The following is a 14,710-nucleotide window of genomic DNA, read 5'->3' on the forward strand; positions in this document are numbered from 1 at the left end:
GAGCCAAGGAAAGAAGCATGGAGGCACATGTAGCTGGAACTTGAGCGAGAACCAGTTGTCGAAAGATTGGAGACATGAAGATTAAGAGAGTAATACATAGAATATAAGAAGACCTTTCCTCTGATTATTCGGATGTGATTGCCTTACTGAGCTCTTAAATATATATATATATATATATAAGAAGAAGACATTTTTTTCCTTGGAGAGTAAGTTTCTTTCTTCTTTGTTTGAAAGAAAGTGGTGGTTTCTTTAGTATTAAAGGTCGGAATCAATTGGTCTGTGTGACTGTGGATATGTGTTGTTATTGCACACATGATGTGTGTTTATTTGGTTGCAACACTTGACTTCGTTCATAAATTATGCTTCTTGCTCACCAAAGGAGTCTGAGGAATCATTAATAAACAAATTTGATAAACTAAGAATAACAATTACAATCAACAAAGTCGTTGTAGTATAGTGGTAAGTATTCCGCCTGTCACGCGGGTGACCCGGGTTCGATCCCCGGCAACGGCGAAAACTTTTTTATTTAAATTTTAGGGTCCCTCAGTTTTTAGGTTTTTAGTTCCTCTTTTGATGAAATCAACTTCTTGTGACAGATCCCTTTTTCAGCAATATGATATATGCTTCCATAGAGGTTTCCATGAGGAATATGTTGCATTCACTAATAGCTGATGTTGTGAACTCTAAAGAGAAACAACACAATCATGTTTGATTTACACTGACAATGACATATCTAAAGGACCTATAAGATATTTGGTGTCTTTGACCTAGAAGAACTTCTCTTAGAGAAAATAATGCAATGATCTGTGAATCCAGTGTTACTTGATTCTCAAGTTTCATGAGTTACGTGAAAAAGAAACTAAGTAACAATTGGAGAAGATGAAGAATTTTCTTTTCACATAGTTAAAAAGAATGAAACAGAACATACGAGAACCAGAATTCTTCTAGTGATAAAAAAAAAAAAGATGAATCATTGGAGCTCTGATGGATCTTGAAGAAGTGATGCTCTTTGCGGATTTGAAAGCAAAAGTTCTTGCATGTCCCTTGGTAGTACACTGAACACCGCCTGTAAATCCTTCTTCAGCTTCTCAAAACTTGCTTCTGAATCTGCACTGCCTCCTCCTCCTGATTCCCTCAACTGCATAAGATTGTTTTCAATATGTTAACACAAGTGTTGGGTTCAGCTCCAGAGGGGACAGACAGGTTCATGTCTATCATCACAGATATATAGCATAGAAGATAAACATACCTTGACTTCCTCAGTAATGTACTTCTCAATGGCATCAAAGGAATCCACAGCTTCCAATTCATTCATCTGAGATGTAATCAGCCGCATATCAGTCCTCATTCTAGCCACCTTCCACAATCTACGTTGTTCTTGCTCAGCAACAGCCCGCCGTCTTTGGAACCATGGGACAAAATTAGGCCCTTGTAGAAACCGCCTGAAACAATATCTGACCAGAATAAGACAACAACTCCAAAGATTGGTCAAACTCAAATGATGTTTTCAAGACTGTATATACCTATACAAGTCAGGCCAGTTTGATTTCATGCGTTTAGACAAAAACTTCCCCACACCTCTCGCGGATAAGTTAGAAAGAAACTCATCAGCACTGAACGACGGAAGCGGAGGAGGGGTAACATAAGGGGAAGAACCATCAGAAGGAGCGTTAACCTGGAAGTACGGACCAAAAGGAGCCAAGAAGTTTGTAGTCAACTCCAAGAAATGCCGTCGCAGAATCTCATTATTCACAACAGACATCGATTCCTCAACCCTAGGAGACATCCCAGCATCAACAAGCCTATTCAAAACCGAAGTATCTGGCTTCGTTATCGCAGGGTAACTCGTCCAGACAGCTTCCTTGTGCTCCGTCATAAGACACAACGGTCCATCTCTTCTAAGCTTCACCGCATTTAGCAAGTTTGTAGGAGAGAATCTTCTCAAGGAAAGCTGCTGAACACCTAACCCTTCAGAAGACTTACCACCGGGTAATCTCCCAGCAGAAGACCTACTTGAAAACGGGACACGGTTTGAGTTCAGAGAAGGTGTTCCAACAGAGACAACATGCGGCATGTTCCGAAGCGCTTTGAGGAAAAAGAGATTAGTAACACCCAAAACCATAGGAGGGAAAGCATCTCCTTCCCGGAGCGAGTTTAGTCTAGCAAAGCCAGGATCATGTATAGTGAAATAAGGTCTGAAGTCAACGCTGCAAAACAACGGCGCAACAAGACTCACAAGACAAGCAACCGCCTCCGAACACTGCGGAGGAGTCGGCGCTATGATGAGTATAGGCTCCCCGATCAATAACAACTCCCACAGAGTCCAAAGCTGCAACAACAGACCCCTGTAAACCCCAAACAGATCCGCGTCATGGAACAGACCCTGAGGAACAGACTGATTGGTAGGAAGCAAAGGAGCCATGGAGGAAGCAGACTCTTCATACAACACGCCGTTATTCTCCAAAGGAAGGCTATGAGGAGGAGGCAAGTTGACCCTGAGCGTGGCGTTACCAATGGGAAGCTCCATGAGCATCCCAGGCACAGGGGGAGGCCATAAAGAGACGAAACCAGCGACGTGTTCAATAGCTTTGTTCCCCACGTCGAAATACAAAGGACCGATGATTTGAAGCAAGGGTCGAAAGACGCTAGAGTAAGGCGCGTGGGAGAGTATCACAACGGACTTCTGCTCGCCTCCTCGTTTCAGCCTCTCGTCGTGTCTCTGCCTGTTGAACACGTAACCGTACAAGTACCTGTTGTTATTATCACCGTTTGGCCTGCGGAAGCGGAAGAAGAAGATGCAGTCGTGGATGCTGGAGCGGTTGTGTTGTTTCTGGGAGACGGAGTCGGGGAAGGAGTTGAATGAGACTTCGATCTCTTCTTCTTGGGAGAGGCGGTTTGGCGGGTAGGATTCTTCTAGGATCTGGCCTTGTTCGAGATCGAATCTCATTATGCAGAAGGAGTGCACCCATCGTGATAAAGAGGCGAGATCGGGTTTGATGGTTAGCTCGGGCTTCACGGAGAAGGATGGAGAGCGACTCATCTCAAAGTTAATCAAGAGTTTATGTGATCTTCATCGTTATCACCGCTCATACTTGCGCAATGAAGGGGATTCAGATTCGGGTTGGGTTTGCTTCACTAAACACTATCCCTGTGTGGAATTGATTCCCAATTTTCAGCTTGAGATGTTAGATCAGATCAATACCAGACGTTTTAGCAGCTTCGAAGGCTTTTCTTTGATTGAATACAAGAACAGGGAAGGTTCTGAGGGGCGTGCGAAACTGTGGAAGAGATTAAGGTTTTCTGAGAGGAGGAAGAGGAGATGATGGCTTGCAATGTGATGAATTGAAATTAAGTTTGAGTTTTGGCGTTTCGATCTGAAGAATGAGAATCATCGGAACGGAGATAAACGATGATGATTTGATGGACGATGTTTGGAGTTGTTCTATCTTTCTTTAAATTGCACAATAGGTCCTCTTTATTTCTTACTTCTTAAAAATGTTACCCTATACTTTACGCCTAGATACAAGACATACTATGATCATGTTGCTGAAGATGTTTTTCATGTCTGATCTGGTCGGTTCTGGCTGCGAGTAGACTGGATACCATATTCTCTAATCTGAATTTAGAATAATACAGAGATAGCCAAAACCTTTGTTGCTGGATTTACCATGTAAACTGCATGAGCCGAAAGTCAGATTCAGATTAGTCAAATCGTAACAATTTTGTTCTCAAATGAGTTTACACAATGCCTTAATATTTTACCATTAAGCTGCCATTATTTGGTTGTTGTTTAAGATGTTAATAAGCTTGCTTTTACTGTGTATTATTTCATAATGATACCAAGTTGTTCTTTACTCTCATGTCTCATCGTAGACTCTATTTTGTTCCATGTATTGAGATTTTTTTTATCTGAACAGGAATATATACGAATCAGTCACTTATTCGAGGCAATTGTCAGGACTGATTTATCCAGTTTGTATCCCAAACTGTGTTATTTACATCATTGCCACTAGTTTTCACAGGCCCTGGGTTTTTATAACAGTGAAGTAACCAACGAGCAACTACTTGAGACGACTGTAGGCAAAAACTCCGAGACAGCCAACGGCCAAAGCAAGAAGAACAGGTAAAGTGGATGCTTCGAGGTTCTGTGTTGTGCTGTTTGTTCTGTTGCTGTCTAGTCTCTCTATGCGAGACCTTTCTCCAACATACTCCCTAAGGAGATTGCTCAGTGTGTCCATTTGATGCATTATCTGACGTTGCCCACGAGCAACCAGTATAACCTGTCCACAATAATAATAGTAAAAAAAAAAAAATTAATTACTTTTAGGTTCTTTTGAGTCTAAAGCTATCTCTAAGCTTCTGAGGATGCAATTCAAGAATAAATTCAAGAATGTGAGTTTCAAAACATACCTCTTCCATCAGAGGAGATTCCCTTACAAGCTGAGATTGGGATGAGGACAGTGATAAGAGGGACCCATTACCATTTTCCATTGGTAAAGCCAAGTTGTGTTGACTACCTGATGCAGCTATCCTGTTCGGAATCTTGGAGTTCAACTCTTCTATGCGGGATGTGAAGTCATCCATCCTCTCGTTCAGTGTTGATATTTGATCTGACAGCTGAGTTATAACACCCTACAGAACATCATATGTTCGGTTATACTAATTGTAAGCTAAACTTATGATCTCACGGCAAAAACAGAGAGGCCACTACTTTACCTGATTTGGAAGAGTGGCTGGTGAAGCAGGGGCTCTGGCATCTAACATTCTGTTGTTAACAGCAAGCCTTGTCAAGTTAGGCAAGACTTTGTGTCTTTGATTTGTGTATGACTTTGACACACCGCTGTTAAAACGTGCATCAATACACAAGTCAGATGATTCCCTGATGTAACATATATTGTCTTTATTCTTAGATCCCGTCACTTTCTCAAAATAAGCCAATCAAGGAGAAGGAATAGAGGATACCCGTGAAGGTATTTCATTCTACTATCAGCAGACGCTCTTGAGAGGGCTTCTTTAGGGCTAGAAACTGTATCATCATCTAAGCTGAGTTTTGTCTTCAAGTCATCTGGCAAAGCCTGAAACATGACCAAAACGCCCGAGCGTATCAAACTACCATCATGACACAATCAAATAAATCACAACTCATACCATAACATCATTCACAAGCCTCTCCAGCTGTATCTGTTCAATATATGTATGTGGACAATATGAACCTTCCAATCCGAGTTCGTTGGCCACATTTTCGACGAAGGAACGGTCTCTACCTTGTACCTTCATAACAGAAATGGACAAAAAGACCACCTTAAAGTCAGTATAAACTTTTAAAGAGAAAAAGAGAAGCAGATAGTACCTGAACGTATGTCCGGTTCAGTTGTTCCAACCAATCAGTCTTCACAATAACCTTCTCATCATCAAAGATATGACTTTTTCTTTTCAAGATTGTTGCAATAGTATAACCCAATGCCATTAATCCTCCAAGAAGGCGAACACTGACTTCAAAAGTTATTCTGGGTGATATAATAAATGGACGATCTGTAACCCACTCCTGAAAGCAATACATTGAACGGTAAGCATTCATTCTATCGATATGAGATTAGAATGTATCTGCCTATCTGTTCTTAATCTAATATGGCCTTTGTACATAAGAACACTAGTCTGAACAAGTATTAAACAAACCTCAAACATGAGATTGTATTTTCCATCCCGGTTCCTCATTCTGAGGTATGATTGGCACGCTTCAGGATCCTCGCCTGGCGGTAGCAGATAGATGTCGTAAGTTTCCTCTGTGCGTTCCTTGAAATCCTCAGACAGAACTTCCTTCATTTGTTCTGGTGTTACAGCCTTTGTTGACTACAATAAGATAACAAAAATCACTCCAACCAGGAAAAAATTTGCTGCTATAATATAAGAGCGCCACAATATACACGTTTTAACAATATAAATGTTGTAACCTTTAGAATATAAGTTGGGTTCTGAAAGCCACTGAAGGGGTTAAACTTGTTTTGGATCTTGATATGAGCTGTCTTCAGGTCTGGTTCAATAAACGCCTTGTACATAGGATAAACCTGGCATAAGCATCATTTCATGTTTTATTCATATCTGAAGTGACTCCAGACAGCAAAGACGAGAGCAAAGGATTAGTATGAAAACCGTCTCAGATATTTGATGAATGATTTCTTCAGGTTCCTGGCCAGCACGTTGAATGTCCCGCAAAACACGCTTGACAAGATCAAAATGCACTCCACCAGTGACAGAGACACGAAGATCTAGAAAAGGCCGTAGCTTCTCGCTCAAAGCGTATATGCCTTCAAGGATAACAATGCGAGAGCTAGGCACCTCAAGCGTTCTACACAAAAGAACAAAACAAGTAGATAAGTCATGGCAGATGTGTAGCTCTTATCAACTAACAGTTGTTCAGAAACCACTAATATATCAATCATTTTGTGTATATCACTAAAAGATGTAATGAGGAGTAATAATAAGAGGGAGGAATGAAAACGTTAGTATAATACACTTTCTCAACTATAATGCAGTCTATCAAGAACTTTTTCAACTGTGTCAAATGAGAAAACCAATACCTATAACCAATTCTTGAGCTCGATTTGAAGTCATATATAGGAACCTGAACAGATTTTCCATCCTTTAAGCCATGTAGATTATCAAGAAGAGTATCATAGTCAGTCAAACGCGGGTCTACAACAAAAAAAAGAAAAGCAAAGATTTCACAAAACCCTAACAAAGAAACAACTAAACCAAGCCACAACAAGTTAGTTTGTTAGCATACCATCAAAGTTCCCATCGATCACACGAGTACCATCATTGTAATTATCCATATTTATTATAGCAATACTAGGCATAAAGTTAAGAATCTTCTCCGTAAACACAGTCTTCCCAGCTCCAGAAGGACCAGCTAACCCAACCAAGATGAGCCCATCGTTCTTCTGAGCCAACAGCTGGCAAGCGCGAATCACAGCGTAGAAGCCCTTCTCAAAAGACAACGGATCCTCAATAGGAACGATCTCGTATCTTCCAGAGTCTTTTCTCTTGATAAGCTGAACCTGATCACGCAACAACCCGAGCCTCCGTCGTGGTGACAGAGCAACGGAGCTCTCAAGCACCATTGCAAGTAGCCCCAATGAAGAAGATAATCTGCAAGGCACAAATTACAGAAAATATCATCAACGGTACTCAGTTTCACATTCACTATATATTTGCAGTTACCAAAAGTCTACTCGGATCAAGAGATCGATCACGATTCATCAATGATTCACATGCGAATCTACTTATTCAGAGATCTGAGCTTCAATCTTATGATCGATAACACTTTGCCCGTGCGATCAAGAAGAATAATTTAAATAAATACTCAGAGGATAACGTTTTGAATCTGATCGTAACCGAAATAATCAAAACAACAATAGAGACGATATAAAACGAGAATCACTAGATAATCGTTTCAGTCTTTACCTACCGGAAGGAGAATCGAATCGGAGAACGCTTCACCGGAGCTCGAAAGAGATGGGAAGAATAAGGGTTGAAGATATTTTCGTGGCAGTCAATGAGAGTCAGATGGAAGACGAGAAATCACTAGAGTAGAGAGATCAAACAGTAAACCAATCATACCTGCTGTTTCAAATTGAATTTTATCCGGTTTTATTTAGTTCAGGTGGTTTATGAAAATTAGACCGAACCGAAAATTCATTACATACTAGTATACTACTGATTTAAATCGTTATTAACCGGAAACTGAATTTAAAAATAAACCAAACATCGGTTTCTATTTCGGCTCTAATTCAAATGAACCGGGATAAGAACATGCTTGTATTGAGCTTTTATGTTGCTTGTTCTGTCGAACCACGTCGGTACTGTCTAAGATATTTCCGATGAACTCCATTCACACCGGTGGAGATAGTCACACATATAGAAAGAGGTTTCTCTTCCGATCTTTGCTTTCTGTGTGAGTGTGTGATTTGTTACTTGGCTGATGTGAAATGTAGCATAAATCATTGTAAAGTTTTCCATTTTCAGAACTGTTCATTTCGGAGTTGGTGTCTTGTGTTCTGACACTGAGGTTCTCGTGATGTTTCTTTCATACGGAATGAGAGCAGGCTTGTTATACACTTATACGATTATGAAACAACTTTCACTTCACCAAAAACTATTAGGTAAATAAAAATATCTTCATTAAAACTAAAAGCATACTTAACCTAGCCTCTTGCCTAGGGTTTTGGCGACGACTCTGGCGATTTTCGGATCTGTGAAGACGTGATGTACAAGCAGAAGGCGACGAGAGGGAGACTAATAGACACTCCTCTCTCTTCTACGGTGTCCTGTATTGCATACAGCGTATCCAGTTTGGTTTTATACTAGTTTTCCACCCCCTTGGTGTGTTTTCTGTTGCTTGACTATCAAGGCTCTTTGGCTATTTCGACAGCATGAACCACCAGTTTGGATCCCGTGCAAGAGAGGATAACGATGGGCAAACCAGACGCCGACTAAAAGAAAATGAGGAAAAGATCATTAGGGTTCCTGCGTTTGATAACTCTGATCTGATTGCAAAGTTCAAACAAACCCTAAGTGGTAGGATGTTTCATGCTGATGGAAGAAGTGTGGAGGCTCTGCTCAAACACATACCCAAGCGCCGGATCTGGGATGTTGAGGGTCGGGTTAGAGGAACGAATCTTGGGAACAATAAGTTTCACTTCGATTTTGATAGAGAGGAGGACCTGATCAAAGTTTTGGAAAAACGACCTTGCCACTTCAATAAGTGGAGCTTCTCCCTAGAGAGATCGACCCCGACAATCAAGGAGGACTTCCCGAGCTCTCTGCCATTCTGGGCAGTGGTTTCAGGAGTTCCGATCCATTACAAAAAACAGGAAACCTATGAAAGCGTGGGTAAGGCACTGGGTGTCTTCGACAAAGCGGATGTGGAAGGAAGTCGGGTGAGAGTCTTTGTGAATGGAGATCTTCCTCTGAAATTTGATTGTAAGATAGGATTTGCAGGCGATGTAGTGAAAGTAACAATCCAATACGAAGATCTATACCGGCACTGCTATTCCTGTAAGCGACTATCTCATGAGGAGGGCACTTGTCCGGAGCTTAATGAAGATCAAAGAGCGAGGAACCGCCTGGCGAGAATTGACCAAAAAGAGAAGGAAGAAAGAGCGACGAAAGAAGCCTTCTCCATTCCCCAACGCCAAACCTCAGGAGCATACATTGACTCCTACAGACACGAGAGTAGGGGAGGAGAAACAAGACCGACATATCAAGGGTTCCCAAAATTCCGTAGGGAAGGCCGCAGAGAAGAGGAGAACGACCATGACCTTCGCAAACAACTTAAGGAGAGACGTGAGGTTCACTCAAAGAACGTATGGAACAGGCTTGATTCTGGTCAATACTCTGAGCTTCCCCGGAATCGGGATAAATACATCCATATCAACACAGCTCAGGAGCTATATCAAAAGAGAGAACTAGAGATACTGCTTCCTCGTCCGAGTGGAGACCAAAAAGACCACAGGGGGACAAATACGATAAACAACCTGCGAGGCCCTGGAATCAAACAAATACGAGCTCTAGGAGCAGGAGATCCCCCGATTCTCAGAGAACCATCTCGGATAATCCCCGAAGACAAAGCTCCTATGCTCACGCTAGGGTACGGAACTCACGTTCCCCACCATCGGGGACTCTAGCATGGAGACCAGTTAATAGGCATAGGGAAACAGGGGCACCCCGTGGCCTTTTGAAAAAGGATGATAACCCTGTGAACTTAACACAGCTCTCAGAAAGTGATGACGCTGAAAAAACAGCCAGCAGAAGGAGTAACACTGAAGTTTATGATCCTGTAAGAGATAAACAGACTAATATCAGTCTAGATGACACTGGCAAAGAGAGAGAGAATGAGGTCGATACGAACATGAGCGTTGATAAGGAACCGCCGATAGATACCCGAGACAATGGTTTGAAGCACGGATTAACACATGGATTTGATCAAGAAACAGAGAAGGAAAAAGAAACAGAGAGGGAGAAAGAGGATAGAGAGCTGGAAAACGAGATCGATGAATACGCTAAGCTCGCTGACCTTGCTGACCTGGATATGACAGAAGACATGGTCAATCAAGACGATCTCTTAGATGAGATGGAGTTACTGAAGGAGCATACCAGAGACGATGAGATGGAGGATGGCCGGATAGAAGCTATCTCACAACTCTCTCCAGAGCGACAGTGTACTAAAACACAAATGGCTATAGGAAAGAAGACAGCCAACCACGAAGTGGAGAAAGGAGAGATTATGGAGGAACGAGAGACTGTGGAACAAGTTAAACAGGATCCGAAGAACAAGGCAAGTGCTCAACAGACCTCAACTCTAGGAAAGAAAAGGGGAGCTCGTAGCCCAGATCTCAAAGGTGCTTCAGCTTCTAGGAAGCTAGCCAGTCGTGGACGTTTTTCTCCAAAATCAAAGGTGATGAAGCCTGCTCGGGAGACGGCATCTACTGCTCAAAAGGTCCCTCGTCATGAGGTGTATCCATCTGCGATGAGAGGCAGAAAAACAGTGGCTACTCTAGGTTCGGTGGTGTCCCAGAAACCACCCAGTTCTCGATGAATGCAATTGCATGGAACTGTCAGGGGGCTGGTGCATACCTGACGAAGCAACACCTTCGAGAGTTGCACCGCTGTTTTCATCCTCGTTTTCTTTTTCTTTCTGAAACAAAAAACAATTTTAATTTTCTGCAAGATTTTAAGTTTAAATTTGGTTATGATAATTTGTTCACCGTGGAGCCATTGGGGCTAAGCGGTGGACTTGCTTTGTTTTATATGAATGATTCTGAGGTGAAGGTTGAATTCTCTAATGAACGAATGATTGACATAGAAGCCAAGATAGAAGGACACAAAGTGTTTATTACCTTTGTGTATGGTGATCCGGTAGTTGAATACCGTGAAGCCGTATGGGAGAGACTCATGAGAATCAGCCTTCAAAGATCGGGGCCTTGTCTTATGGTAGGAGATTTCAATGAGATCACGAGTAACTCAGAGAAAAAAGGAGGCAGGAAGCGGCCGGAGTCGTCCTTTTTACCCTTTAAAAATATGATCTCAGCATGTGGTATGATTGATTTCCCATTCTTGGGGAATTTTTTCTCTTGGGCTGGGAGGAGGAGATCAGGGAGGGTGCAATGTCGCTTGGATCGAGCTCTTGGAAATGAAGATTGGCACCAATCTTTTTCCCACACTGATGTGGAGTACCTACTGCGATGGGGATCCGACCATCGTCATGTTCTAGTGAGAATAAAATCGAGAGAATCTACAGGGCGAAAAGGGTTTAAATTTGATAAGAGGTGGCAGGGGAAAGAGGGCTTCACAGATACGGTGAAACAAGGCTGGGGGGCATGAAGAGCACCTGGAATCGGGAAGCTTTCATGAAAGGATCGGCCGATGCAGGAGAGCCATTTCGAGATGGAAAAAAAGAAACCCTACGCACAACCAGAAACTGATCGAAAAGCTCAAACTGGAGCTAGACAGAGCTCAAAATAGCAACAGCATGTCCACTGAAGAAGAGCTCGAGTTAAAATGGAAGCTCTGCGAAGCATATAGAGAAGAAGAACTTTTTTGGAAGCAGAAAAGCCGTACAATCTGGCTACGAGAAGGAGATAGAAATACTAAGTTTTTTCATGCTAGGACAAAGCAACGGAGAGCTCGCAACCGGATCAGAAAACTCCTGGATTCATTTGGAAACTGGGTCGAGACAGAGGAAGGCATAGAGAGCCTGGCCACGGAGTACTTCACTAACTTGTTCACAGCCTCCGCGCCGAACGACAGGGAAGAGGCCCTACGGTTTACTACCGCGAGGGTCACTTCGGATATGAACATAGCTCTTATGAGGGAACCAACAGAAGCGGAGATAAAGGAAGCCGTCTTCGCAATCAACCCGGACAAAGCCCCTGGACCTGATGGAATGACGAGCCTCTTCTATCAACGATTTTGGAACTTTGTCGAAAAGGATATCGTCCATATGGTGAAAGCCTTCTTTGCTTCGGGGGAACTTGATGAGAGGATCAATCAGACTAATATTTGTCTGATACCAAAGACGGAGAGGCCAAGATCAATGTCTGAATTCCGGCCTATAAGCTTGTGCAACGTAAGCTATAAGATCATCTCAAAAGTTCTATCTACTCGACTGAAGAAAATTCTCCCCAAGTTAATTTCGGAAACACAATCGGCCTTTGTGGCTCGTAGACTCATTACAGATAATATCTTGATCGTGCAAGAGATGTTCCACGCACTACGTACGAACCCGAGCTGCCAAAGCAAATATGTGGCGATAAAGACAGATATGAGTAAAGCTTATGATCGTGTGGAATGGAGTTTCCTGGAAGAACTAATGGAAAGGATGGGATTCGACGGGAGATGGATCAATAGGATCATGCGCTGTATCTCGTCGGTCTCCTATCAAGTCCTCATCAACGGGGAAGCAAAAGGAAACATCACACCATCTCGCGGACTGCGACAGGGTGACCCTCTGTCACCATTTCTATTTATACTTTGCACAGAAGTGCTCATCTCTCAGCTAACGAATGCGGAACACGAAAAGAAGCTCACTGGCCTAAAGATTGCACGAGCCAGCCCGCCAGTTTCGCACCTACTCTTTGCCGATGACAGTCTGTTTTTTTGCAAGGCGGACCAGGGAGAATGTAGTGAGCTGATAAAAATAATTGACGTCTACAGCAACGCCTCAGGACAACAACTGAACAAATCAAAATCTTCAGTTATGTTCGGTTCTAAGGTAGTAGCGTCCTCAAAAAATGACCTGAAAAGGTCACTAGCCATAAATCAAGAAGGTGGAATGGGTATGTATCTCGGACTACCTAAAAAGATATGTGGCTCTAAGAAACAAGTTTTTAGCTACGTCCAGGAGCGATTGAATGATCGCACAAACTCTTGGTCGACGAAATTGCTATCAAAAGGTGGTAAAGAGATCCAGATCAAAGCGGTCGCTTAAGCGGTACCATCTTTCACCATGTCCTGCTACCTCTTACCAGAGGGAATTACAAAGAAATTAACGAGTGCAGTCTCGCGTTTCTGGTGGAGCACCAAGATCAATAATAAGGGACTTCATTGGGTAGCTTGGGATAAAATCTGTGTACCTATGGACGAGGGCGGACTTGGTTTCCGTGACTTTCACGCGTTCAACCTTGCCTTACTAGCAAAACAGTTGTGGAGATTACTTCAGTACCCTCACTCTCTCTTAGCTCGAGTTCTAAAAGGTACATATTACAGACACACAAACCCGATGAAAGTGCAGAAAGCAAACAACCCATCCTATGGATGGCGAAGCTTATTAGCCTCAAAAGAAGTTCTTCATAAGGGTCTCCGGAAGAAGATAGGGAATGGACATACAACGAAAGTATGGGAGGAGCCCTGGCTCCCAACGCAACCATCGAGAGCACCACTTTGTATTGACAATGTCCGAGATGAAGACTTCCGCGTTCATCATCTCATTGATGCTCAGAATCAGTCTTGGAATCTAGAGATACTAAACGCAGTCATCACCGCGGAGGATATCCCCAGGGTTACATCACTCCGGGTGAGCCGTACAGGACGATATGATAGTTACTCCTGGGATTTTACGAAGTCCGGAGTATACTCGGTGCGATCAGGCTACAAAATAGCCCACGAGCTCCATTCTGCGGCCAGCCCGAACGTGGTAACGGAGCCTAGTACAACAGAACTGAAGAAAGCAATATGGAAGCTCAAAGCCCCACGAAAACTTAAACACTTTCTATGGCAAGTTATAACAGGATACCTAGCGATGGCAAAGCAACTTAAAGAGAGACATTGTGCCAATGAAAGTATATGTGTTCGATGCGGTGATGAAAACGAATCCATCAATCACACAATGTTTGAGTGCCCACCGGCCCTACAATGTTGGGCTCTATCTGATATACCGTCTTCTCCGGGGCTGTTCCCGAGTAACTCTCTATACTCAAACATAGACTTCTTATTATTTCGTGCTAAAGAAACTGGAGTGAGGTCAGAGGTACTGGCCGCATTCCCATGGATCGCTTGGTATATCTGGAAAGCGAGTAACTAGAAGATCTTCAAAGACAAGGATATTACGCCGTTGGACTCACTGCATCTCGCGGTTAAAGAAGCAGAGAGCTGGACACTAGCGCATAGAATATCCGAAGACACGGAGGGTGAGAGGGATGAACAACGAAGAGCAAGACACAGTACTAGTATACAAGAGCTTCCCGCAGCTAGATGGAGATGTCAAACTGATGCATCTTGGATAAACGAAAGAGACAGAGACGGGATGGGCTTCGTACTACTGGAGGACGACATACCGATTCTATTTGGAACACATGGACTAAGTGTCGCCGTATCCCCACTCCACGCCGAAGCCGAAGGGCTACTGTGGGCGATGCAGGAAGTGATGAGGCATGGAACTAGAGCGGTACGTTTTGAATCTGATTGTGAACAACTAATCAAGCTGATAAGGGATGACGAAGATTGGCCGTCAATGGCATCTGAATTAGACGAGATCAAAGCTTTATCGGCTGAGTTTATTGAGTTCTCTATAGCATACATTCCAAGATCTGCGAACATCCGTGCAGGCTCTCTAGCCAAAGGGGGAAGATCACGCGTTTTCGGTTCACCGTTTGTTAACTGCTTTGCACCAAGTTGGCTAGCTCTAGACGCTGGCCAAGAGGCTGCTAACTAA

At 43.0% G+C, this 14,710-nt stretch overlaps 3 protein-coding genes across 8 annotated transcripts; 1 reads left to right on the forward strand and 2 right to left on the reverse strand.

Moving 5' to 3' along the window:
- Nucleotides 1–800: 800 nt before the first annotated feature.
- Nucleotides 801–3,533, reverse strand: LOC106381222 (protein DENND6A). The gene is made up of 3 exons (XM_013821107.3): nucleotides 1,524–3,533; nucleotides 1,250–1,442; nucleotides 801–1,138 (listed from the first exon to the last, which is right to left on the reverse strand). The coding sequence occupies exons 1-3, from the start codon at nucleotides 3,038–3,040 to the stop codon at nucleotides 971–973; spliced, it is 1,878 nt and encodes a 625-aa protein (XP_013676561.1). The 5' UTR covers nucleotides 3,041–3,533; the 3' UTR covers nucleotides 801–970.
- A 389-nt stretch (nucleotides 3,534–3,922) lies between these two features.
- LOC106381223 (inorganic pyrophosphatase TTM1) lies at nucleotides 3,923–7,634 on the reverse strand. Of its 6 annotated transcripts, none has more exons than XM_013821108.3 (12): nucleotides 7,469–7,634; nucleotides 6,785–7,149; nucleotides 6,579–6,693; nucleotides 6,151–6,346; nucleotides 5,952–6,065; nucleotides 5,677–5,850; nucleotides 5,351–5,545; nucleotides 5,149–5,271; nucleotides 4,963–5,075; nucleotides 4,717–4,840; nucleotides 4,411–4,632; nucleotides 3,923–4,280 (listed from the first exon to the last, which is right to left on the reverse strand). In XM_013821108.3, exons 2-12 carry the CDS (start codon nucleotides 7,119–7,121, stop codon nucleotides 4,062–4,064), a joined length of 1,932 nt encoding a protein of 643 aa, XP_013676562.1. In that variant the 5' UTR covers nucleotides 7,122–7,149; nucleotides 7,469–7,634; the 3' UTR covers nucleotides 3,923–4,061. The 6 variants fall into 6 exon arrangements, with proteins under 6 accessions (XP_013676562.1, XP_022551894.1, XP_048603612.1 ...); XM_022696173.2 differs by having other exon boundaries at nucleotides 4,717–4,879; XM_048747655.1 differs by having other exon boundaries at nucleotides 7,465–7,632.
- Nucleotides 7,635–13,135: 5,501 nt separating this feature from the next.
- LOC106378058 lies at nucleotides 13,136–14,710 on the forward strand. The gene is made up of 2 exons (XM_013818247.1): nucleotides 13,136–14,026; nucleotides 14,081–14,710. Exons 1-2 carry the CDS (start codon nucleotides 13,136–13,138, stop codon nucleotides 14,708–14,710), a joined length of 1,521 nt encoding a protein of 506 aa, XP_013673701.1.

Source organism: Brassica napus, chromosome C2 (genome assembly GCF_020379485.1).
Source record: "Brassica napus cultivar Da-Ae chromosome C2, Da-Ae, whole genome shotgun sequence".
NCBI lineage: Eukaryota > Viridiplantae > Streptophyta > Magnoliopsida > Brassicales > Brassicaceae > Brassica > Brassica napus.